The following is a 10,779-nucleotide window of genomic DNA, read 5'->3' as shown; positions in this document are numbered from 1 at the left end:
GAGCAAAAGCTAATTTTAATCAGAAAGTGATGTAATCGAAATTCCCCAATTTTTGTTACTTTATTAACCCTAAAAGCCTAAAACGAAACTGAGTTATTAAATCACCTCAATCAATGAAACTGATTGAGGGCTTTTATTTAAAATATCAAAATGAACATCTTTTATGTTCAACACTTACTTGGAAAGTGTATGGAATGAGTAGGAATCGGAAAGCCCAACACTTGGACTTCTTGAACGTAAACCGTCAAGAACTTGAGCAATTAAGCTCCAAAAACAAGAACTATAGGTAAAATAAGTTGGGGTAATTATTTAGCAGAAGCCAAGGGTCGTTTATATAGCCTTAATTGTCTTGGAGAAAATGAAGTCATAACGGGCATTAACTGTAAATCAAACAAGTTTGGAAGAAAATCACCAAAAATCATGAAATTGATGCAATTATTGGAGGGGAAGTTAGTGTTTAATGCTAAGAAACATGTCTAGGTTCATGATTGACCAAAATATGGTAATTTGAGTCAAAAATGACATCAAAAAGGAATAAACTAAAGTGTTTCGGAATTTCTCGCTGACAGCAAACTCCCCCACGCAATGTGTAGGGCGAGGACTTGTTCCTACGTGCGGCGCGACAAACTACTCCTTTTTAACTTACATAATTGTTCCTTGAACGCTTTACAAGATGAAATACCAGGCATGTTAGGGATTTAAGTAACAATTATATAAAATCCAATAAATGATAGTAAATACTCGATAAGTGCGGGTTTTTATTAATGAGAACGACCCGAATAAAAAACACGGATTGGGTATACAATACAAATATGAATACGGAAAAATCAAAATGTTACAGCATTCTCTACTTTTGGAAATTTCGCCCAGAAAATAGCGATTAAGCCGCAACAAAGAGATGCCGATACTTGGTCTTCATTTGGTTTTCCCGTTCCCAAGTGCACTCAGCAACTTGCTTTGATTCCCGACGAACTTTAATGAGTGGTATACGGCTTATCTTAGTTTTTTTGTCCTTACAGTCCATAATCTCAACGATTCTTTCGACAGTGTTCATGGATTCATCGATTTGTACCTCGTCAAGGGTTATATGGAGATTACCCTCAGATAAGCACTTCTTGAGATTTGAGACATGAAAGGTCTGATGAACGTTGGAGAGCTCTTGAGGAAGATCAAGTCGTTTCGCGAATCTACCAACCCTTTCAACCATCTTGAGAATAAATTGATCACTAACGTTAAAAAACTCACTCAACAATGCTGGCTTTTAGTATGCGTGCCGTGTTTCCGTTCTAATGGTAAAACACGAGAATGACCGGTACTAAAAAAATACTTTGTGGTTGAAGGCAGGTAACCCGATGTTAATCTTTTCATTAAGTTTATAGACTTTGTAGTTTGCATATGGATTTAGCACTTTTGGTACGAATGATGGTCAAGCTTTGAGCGATTATGCTACATGTCATTTTAAGTTTCTTAAGTTTTTTGAATTATATTGTATTTGTAAACCCAAACGTAAAGACCTCCTGGTCCCGGGCTTTTAATTTGTACAACACAAAACACTTATGAAACTTTCCTAAAAACACCTTAACAACTCAAAGCTAAGGCTCGTCAAATTTTAATTAGCTCAATATCTTTAGTTCTTTATAGACACAAAGTAGCCTACAATATCAAGATGAAAATAAAACTTGAAAGATTGAATAAAATTGAAATATAAGATGAAATGGGTTATGGATCCATGATTCAACTTCCTTTGTAGTTGATATAATCTCCACCCTCATGAAGTTGCTGGTGATAATCAGATGCTGAGTGAGTGGAGTAGTCGGGTTTTCTCCCAAAGGTCTCTCCCGACTAAATGTGCCGAATTAGGTAAAACATGCATATGGAAGATGCACAACCCTACAAAAGCATGCATAGAAATGTATAGCAGTACGCAACCCATAAATTTGACTTTTTGCACATTTCGTTTTGTTACACATTGTTAAATGGAGGCAAGATGACATTGCGGGATATAAAATTTAATACCAAGTAAATTCGCTTGTATAGTTTCTCAAGGTATGCTTAACTATAAGCACCTGAATCTAAAGTCCGCATGGCTTCCACACATGTATGCTAACAATTTTCATTTTTGCTTAAGCTAGCTTGTGCTCAACGGTAACCCCAAGGGTCTCTCGCCTTAAACCAAAAACTGTAAAAAACGATATACCACCAAAAAAACCACAAACATGTATGCCACATTGTCAATTGTTGAAACCGTCTGCTGAAACGTAAAAAAAAAGTCACCTAAAATCTTAAAAAAAACCTAGTTTAGCAAATAAATACATAAATAAATAAAAATTAAAAAATAACAAAAATTTGACCTTCTTGTAGAGAGGGCTTGAAAAGCTTTCAAGCTCTAGGGCAAAAGACCAATGGGCTATGCCCTAGTGGTATTTGGGAGTGTGTGGGTGTATCCTCAGCCAAAATGGCAGGCCTCGAGCATGGAAAGGAGGTAGTTAAATTAATTTCTCAAGTGCAAATGTGGTGCGGGCTAAACTTTCTCGGTAGAGTTTTACTAATTTCAAAAGGGTCCAACTCGTTTCTTCATTTTAAGCTCAACGGTGGCATTGTTGTTTGGAGCTGTTGAGGGAACATAGTTTCCTTCAGTGATGGAAGTCCAAAGCTCTGGGTCGTTGTAGTTTATGGCTGCTTTGAATAGCACCTTCCATTTGATGAAGTTTTCCTGGCCAAGCAACCTTGGAATCTTGTTGGTGGAAACTTCCTGGTCTTCTATTCTTATCAGATCTGTAATTTGTAGTAGTAAAAACAGAGTAAATATTCAAGCTTTATCACACACCTTCAGTCCCGTGGCCTTTATCGAGCTTACTCAAGCTCTGATACCACTTGTCAGGACCATGAGTCGGGTGAAACCTTAGAAAAGTTGACAAGAACACACCGACTCGATTACCCAAAAGGCCTGTTGAATATCCCGGCGGATCAGGATATCCAACGAGTGGGAACGAAGGGGTGTGAATAATGAACACAAAACCGTAATAAATGGTCAATAAAAGCTCATTCAATAGACAACGATTCACTGTAATAAATACATCATTAATGGAACAGTGAAAGGAATGTCTAGGGTTTTGTGTGACGGCGGCGGCGATTGTACGAGAAAACAAAGAGAATATTCTTTGAAATGTTTTTCATATTCAGTGCGTGCCAGCCTGTATTCCGTCTGGAAATCCGTGTCCTAAAAGGTATCTTAGGACCCCTATTTATAGACCCTGACATTCCTTCTAGAAGTTCCTAATAATTACATAATGAAATACAAAATAATACAAGTGTTGAGTCCTCGAGCAAGATAACAATCTTGCTCAAACAAGCTCACTACGCTAGGTATGCTCGTTGACTGTCCTCGAGCATACTTTACTTAGAATATCTTCAGTGAAGTTATTCCTTTCCTGTAGACTTAATTCTTCTTTACTAGTCCCTGCTTTGCTCGAACCAATCCATCGAGCAAGCTCATTCTTCTTGATGTCTTCAGCTTTTCTTATTCAACAATCTTTATCATGCTCGGATGTAAATCTTGCTCCGGAACTGAACTGTGCTCGAAGTCCTTGCTTTGATCACGTGACATTTTCTTATTGCATCCATGCTTGTCCCCATGTGCTCGATCATCCTGTGCTTGTAACACTTGGTTAAAACTTGTATGATCAAGATATTTGCTCGATTGGCAATCTATGCTCGATAGAAGAATACTCTTGCTTGTTGAAGTGTAGCTTGCTCGAAGCCTTAACACTTAGAAGAATTAACCATTTAAGGTTCTGAAGACCTTGCTCAAAGTAGTAAAACCATGCTCGATCGTCTAGGCTTGCTCGAATTCCATACTTAGCCGTTTTCTGAGGAGGTTGAGAAGATTCCAATCTTCCTTATCATAAATCTGACCCAACATTTGATAAAGAAATATTGTAAATCCAAGTATGAGCCAATTAGGATTACTATTCAATAAAAACCCAACTCAAAATATTTAAAAGTGTATGAAATATGACCAGCACTAAAAAAAGACAACGTGGTTGAAGGCAGGTATCCCGAAGTCAATCTTTTCATTAAGTTAATAGACTTTGTAGTTTGCATATGGATTTAGCACTTTTTATACGAATGATGGTCAAGCTTGAAGCGACTATGCTACATGTCATTTTAAGTTTCTTAAGTTTTTTTGAAATATATTGCATTTGTAAATATAAACGTAGAGGCCTACTGGTCTCGGGCTTTTTAATTTGTACAACACAAAACAGTTATGAAACTTTCCTAAAAACACCTGAACAACTCAAAGCTATGGTTCGTAGACACAAAGTAGCCTACAAAATCAAGATGAAATAAAACATGAATGATTGAATAAAATTGAAACATAAGATGAAATGGGTTATAGATCCATGATTGAACTTTCTTTGTAGTTGATAATCTTCACCCTCATGAAGTGGCTGACGATAATTAGATGAAGAGTGAGTGGAGTAGTCGGGTTTTCTCTCAAATAATGGTCTCTTCAGACTAAATGTGCTGCATTATGTAAAACATGCTAATGGAAGATGTACGACTCTACAAAAGTGTGCATGGAAATGTATTGTGGTACACAACCCATTAAATTTGCCTTTTTGCATATTTCGTTTTGTCGCACGTTGTTAAATGGAGGCAAGATGACATTGCAAGATATAAAATTTAATGCCAAGTAAATTAGCTTGTATAATTCTCAAGGTATGCCCAATTCTTAGCACCTGAATCAAAAGTCCACAAGGCTTCCACGCATGTTTGCTAACAATTTTCATTTATGCTTAAGCTAGCTCGTGCTTAACGGTAGCCAAGGGTCTCCTGCCTTAAACCAAAAACTATAAAAAACGTTATACTACCCAAAAAAACCACAAACATGTATGCCACATTGTCAATCGTTGAAACTATCTGCTGAAACGTAAAAAAAAGTCACCTAAAATAAATATATAAAAATAACTTAATAAAATAAATTAAAAAAATAACAAAAAATTGACCTTGTGGAAATGGATTGAAAAGCATTCAAGCTCTAGGGCAAAAGACGAATGGGCTATTCTCTAGTGGTATTCGTGAGTGTGTGGATTTATTATCTTACTACACTAATGAAAGAAAATGTTGAAACTTAGGTGTCAACCCATATTTCTCCTAATTCCTAATCTCTCTTCTTATTAATTCTAGCTATTCATGGGTCATGAGACAAAACCATTTTGTCTAATGGGTTATAACATAGTGTGGATTTTATTCATTATTGAATTAATTATTATTTTCATGCATGAGGGTTGACCAATTACGCAACATTAGTACATTTTTTAAATTTCTTGCAAATCAACACCTGACGTTTCTAAAATATGCTACATTAAATTAACTTATAACTATTTTGACAACCACAACTGAAATAACGGGTCTTATTTATTTTTATTATTAAAATCCAATTTTCCAATTCTAAATACTTCTTTGTATGCAGCATTTTATGTTGTATTTGAAAGATTATCATCACCATCTAAGATAACAACTTTAAGGTTGACTCGTGTTTAAAACAAACTTCTAGGATGTATTTACATTAACACCCAAACACCCCCTGATAACAAATATGTAAAAATAGGTTAAGGTTCGATATATAGTTACCTAAAATATATAATGCAGCTATTAGTACATCTAGGGAAAGAAGTAGAGTAAGAAAATATCAAGTGTAATATTTTAATATTGACTTTCTTTTTGTCTTCAAGTGCATATAGTTCTTTTACAAGTTACATAATAATATTATAAATGATTAGAAAAAATTGAAGAAGAAACATAAAATATAAAATTGAAGCACAAAACTAATTTGACATCAAGCATGGTTCAATATACAGAATAATTAAATTGGCCATAATTACAGTATTCGCAACCCAGCCCGTGCACACTTGTTCATAATTAGAATATTCCAATAATATTATTATGAAACTATTTAAGTAGACAACCCTTTGTTGTCTTCAAGACATGCCGTTTTTTAAAAAAGAGCGCTCCTTCGAAAAGACCATGGGACCTCGGCTTTGACCAGTCAGAAGCATGATCACCTAGTTGTTACTCTGTCCAAAATTTTATAAAATGTATATATTATAAAAAAATTGATATAGAAGCGTTTAAAAAGTATATAAAAATTGTTAAAGAATTGACCCATTGATCGTTAAAAGCTTGTAGTCTACCACATTGTGAATTAGGTTCTTGTCACCCCCCATCCCAAGATTACTGATTTGCTAATGGTAGAGTGCCCAAGGCTGATTTAACACCTGAATGAATGTATAATATTTTAGTTTAATTTGTTACACTTTGGTTTTGAGAAGTTAATATTATTAAGTCAAAAACTTTTTTTTTACTATATGCAGATAATGTGACTAAAAATTACAATTACTATAAATATATAGATTTGCATACTTAGTAGGAAAAATCAAGATAATGTTGGAACGGAAAAAAGAAAGAAACATCACAAAAGTTCATAAATTTAGCATTAAGATTTATACTATTAAAATTTTTAAGTTAGTTCTCAGATTACCTTTACTTGAGCTTTGACTCTCAAAAGTCGAACCAAAACCAAGTATTAGGCTAGAACCTTTTAACAAAAAACTTTTTTGAATTTTAAAACATTCCAAATTAGTCCTTTGTTCTCAAACTAACACAAAATCAAAATAACAACTTAAAACCTAGCTGACTTTTTACTAAAATAAAAGTCAATAGCACACTAATCTTTGATTTGTAGTCAAATGAACCTAACGCATTGAATTTTGAGACAAAATTACCCTTTCATACTTATATCAAATTGCCAATTTGGGGCTGCTACTGATTAAGTTTGACCAAAATTAATCTGCTGCAAATTAAGCCCAAATTGAATATGTTAACAATATGTTTGTTGCCTGAATTACCAATATACCTTTTAAAAGACCCTTACGTCCATTAACGCTCGCTAGTTTACGTTTGTTAAGTTCGTTAGTTTACGTCCGTTAATATATTTTATATTAGCTTTAATAAATCCTTTACGTCCAACACATAATTTTTTAAATTACTTTAAACTGATTTTAGCTCAATTATGTACGTTCAACTATGTTCAATTATGTTCGGTTGTTATGTTCATGAACCATTTGTTTATACTGTTAATGAATGAACACAAACAAAAAATCCCGCTCTTTATGTTGTATTGTTCGTTTCAATCGTTTAAATAGTTAAAGTCAGACGAACAAACATGAAAACACTCTGTTTGTGTTCGTTTACAAGCCAAGCTTAGCAATTAGTCACAAATTTTAGAATTTACTTAGCGTAAATAACCATCTCCATTGCAATTAAATATACACATTATTACTGGTAAGTCAAACAACTGATTGTTAACTTTATAAACATTAAGAATGTATAAACCCTAACTGCCCTAACCTGAGCTTGGCAGCCCATATCTTCCCAGCATTATATCTACTAGTTCATCCAAATCTTCGTTTTTCCCATATCAGATTTCGTTTTTAATATGACAGATACCTCTTTTGTGCAAAGAACTCCCAAATGTGTTAACTTCATAATTAGCTCCATGTAATACCCATAATACCATAAGAAAATTCCAAAAGCAAGCATGACTGGTATATAAATAATAATAATAATCGAGCGATGATAAATTTCGTTTTCAAATTTGATACAATAATATCCATGTTTGACAATCATTATGTTTCTTTCTTTGTTAAATCTAATTAGAGCATTTGCCTTCTGCTTCAACTAATAAGAACCCTAGTTAAGATAAAAATAGCGATAACAAACCGCAAATGGGTCACAAAAATGAATCTTCCTACTCATAAAATTACCTAAATTAGCGACTAAATCAGCATGCTATTTTTACATATGAATTGAAAATTAAGGGAATACAAGAACATTTAACATTTTTACCTATATTTAAAATTGGACAAAATAACTCAATTTGTTAAATATTGGAATCCAACTAGCCTTTATATTATTTAATAACCGTAACGGCATTATTAGTTATTGGCACAAGAGCTTTGTAAGCAACTAGTTATGACCTATCTTTCTTGGCAATTGCCAAAATGTGATTTGTCACTTATACATATATCAGAAGTTGAATACTAGGTTTAATTTAAAAGAACCCATCATAGTTGAAAGCCGAGCGCCAAGTTGAAATATATTATCGTCATTTGAAAAACACTACTGAAGACAATATTTGGTGAAAGTTTATTTAATTTGAAAGAAATAATTCAACTTGGCCATGGTTTCCAACCATCCTCTTTCGTGACAGTTGCCCATCTACATTTGTCAATATTAATTTTCATTTATTTAGTACAAAATGTTTGCCATTTGTAAAACTAAAACGTTGAAAGTTTTTTTAAAAAAGTGACGGCTTATCTGAAATAAAAAGTGACGGACAAACATTCAATGTAAAACAAGTTAACGAAGGGGATAATCATGAATAGAGCCTTTTATTTTTGACAAAACTAAAAAGTTGTAATAGACATTAGTTATTGACTGAAGATGAATTTTTTAATTCAACTAGACCCTGACCATGACCAACCTTTTTGGTGTGAACATGCAGGTGAAGGTTTCATTTGACTGAAATATTGAAATAATCAAAGATGGTGTGATATAACGTCGCATATTTTGCAGTATAAATAGAGTTGATGTGTTTAGCATTTGTCACACAACCTGAATTTTGAATACGTACCTCTCTGATCACAAAAGTCTTTCAATTAATTATGGAATCATCAGCAGCAGCGGAAACTCCGAAATCTCAGCTATCCTTGCCCTTGAGAACACGAATTGCACTATCGGCAATAGACCTTGCAATCGACCCACTTCTCCGGGATGACAGCACGGTGCCCCGCGGTCTTCTCAATCTCGTGGACTTTCAGATCCCGGCATTGTCCATACCCGTCAACGGTGTCAAGACACACGATGTCATGGTGGATCCAACTCGCAATCTCTGGTTCCGTGTATTTGTCCCCACGCAATACGCTGAAGAAGATCTCCCGGTGATGGTGTACTTTCACGGCGGTGGATATATTTTCCTCTCCCCGGATGTGTCGATATTAGACTATGTGGGCCGCAAGTTCGCGAGCGAATTGCGTGCCATTGTTGTTTCTGTCGACTACCGTCTTGCACCAGAGAACCGACACCCTTCCCAACATGACGATGGGTTTGATGTGCTGAAATTTCTGGACAATGAAGATAACCGGTCAAAATGGCTGCCGGAGAATGCCAGCATTTCACGGTGCTTTATCGTCGGTGATAGCGCTGGCGGACACCTAGCTCATCATGTGACTCTAAGAGCCTCCCAATTCAAATTCCAGCAACTCCGGGTATGACTTAACTATATATATGTATACATATGCTACTGGATTCATGCATTATTATCCGTATATAAACATATCTAATTTCCTAGTTTGAAAAATCAACAACGTCGTATCTTTCTAATTGAAGCATCGTACACACGTAAGTTGTATTTTGTAAGAAATTAAGAAGAAATGAGTGATCTAAAATCCAACAACAAATACCACCCGCATGATTGCTGATGAACAGTATGATGGCTTGTAGGTAATTGGGCTAGTGGCGATCCAACCGTTTCTCGGCGGGGAGGAGCGAACAGATTCTGAAATACGGATGGATGGATCAGTACCTCTCGTGACAATGAAGCGGACCGATTGGTTTTGGAACGCGTTCATGCCCCTAGGTGAACCCTTCAACCGAGACCATCCTATCATCAATGTTACCGGCCCAATGCCGTGGACATATCCAAAATGGATTTTCCCGCGACAATGGTGGTCGCGGCTGGGTTTGATACCCTCCGGGACCGACATATAAGGTACTACCAGTGGCTCAAGAAGTCCGGGAAGGAAGCATACTTGATTGACTACCCAAACACATTTCATGAGTTCTTTATCTTCTCGGAGTTGCCAGAATCCGATCAACTTATGTTAGATATGAAGGACTTCATTAACAAGGTCTTAAATAAGGTATTGACGAAAAGCCTCCAAACACTAAATCTTTTGTTTCTGTTAATTTGTTCATGTATTTCATAATATTCATTTCACATGCTCAATTATCCTTTGTATATTGCTTGCTTTCAGGTTTAGAAGATTTACATTGACATGGGGTTTATGAAAAGACTAATAATATTATGAACTTTTATTCATTTGTATGTTATTTCCTTTGATTATCTTTTCATTTTTTAAATAAACACAAGTAGCTTTTATGCTAAAATATTTGTAAATATGTAGTATCATATTTACCTTCTTCTTCTGTGCATTTGAGTTAATGTATATTGTACGTAACTGAATTATAAACGCTCTTTAATCCTCCATTGTATTAGTATTATTTACATGCTGGTTTTTTTATTTTGTTTTATTATGTTTTTTGGCATTCATATGTGTGTGTGAACAATCCAGCTTGAATACAAACAATTAAGAACGAATTCATTTATTATTCTGATTTTAAAAATATTAAAATCACAAGAAAATTGAATCATTATGTGTTGTAATTATTTCTAACTTCTATGTTCAAAAATTAAAACGTATATTCCAATAAATCAACTTGACGGCTTTTAATTCGCATAACTCAAAACACTTGGAAAACTAGGTTGTAAGCACCCAAACAACTCAAAGCTCATAAATTTGGTTTTTTGCATGTTTCTTTTGGATAGATTCCAGATAAGCTCCGTATGATTATACACATTTTGCAATACCTTTGATCCGCTTTGGCTCTTGGCTAAAACCATCCAGTTATGCGAATATATAAACGGCACATTTA

At 34.7% G+C, this 10,779-nt stretch overlaps 1 protein-coding gene and 1 pseudogene across 1 annotated transcript; one reads left to right on the top strand and one right to left on the bottom strand.

Annotated features, from left to right (window-relative positions):
• Positions 1 to 880: 880 nt before the first annotated feature.
• Positions 881 to 1,207, bottom strand: LOC143533379 (uncharacterized). Its single transcript, XM_077028192.1, has one exon. The coding sequence runs from the start codon at positions 1,205 to 1,207 to the stop codon at positions 881 to 883; it is 327 nt and encodes a 108-aa protein (XP_076884307.1).
• A 7,522-nt stretch (positions 1,208 to 8,729) lies between these two features.
• LOC143533370 (putative carboxylesterase 18 pseudogene) lies at positions 8,730 to 10,106 on the top strand (annotated as a pseudogene).
• Positions 10,107 to 10,779: the final 673 nt, after the last annotated feature.

Source organism: Bidens hawaiensis, unplaced genomic scaffold, assembly GCF_021521415.1.
Source record: "Bidens hawaiensis isolate Kalapana, Puna unplaced genomic scaffold, B.hawaiensis_p1.1 tig00000760_1, whole genome shotgun sequence".
In the NCBI taxonomy this organism is placed as follows: Eukaryota; Viridiplantae; Streptophyta; class Magnoliopsida; order Asterales; family Asteraceae; genus Bidens; species Bidens hawaiensis.
The sequence above is the reverse complement of the archived record's forward strand: the minus strand, read 5'-3'. Positions and strand labels throughout refer to the sequence as shown.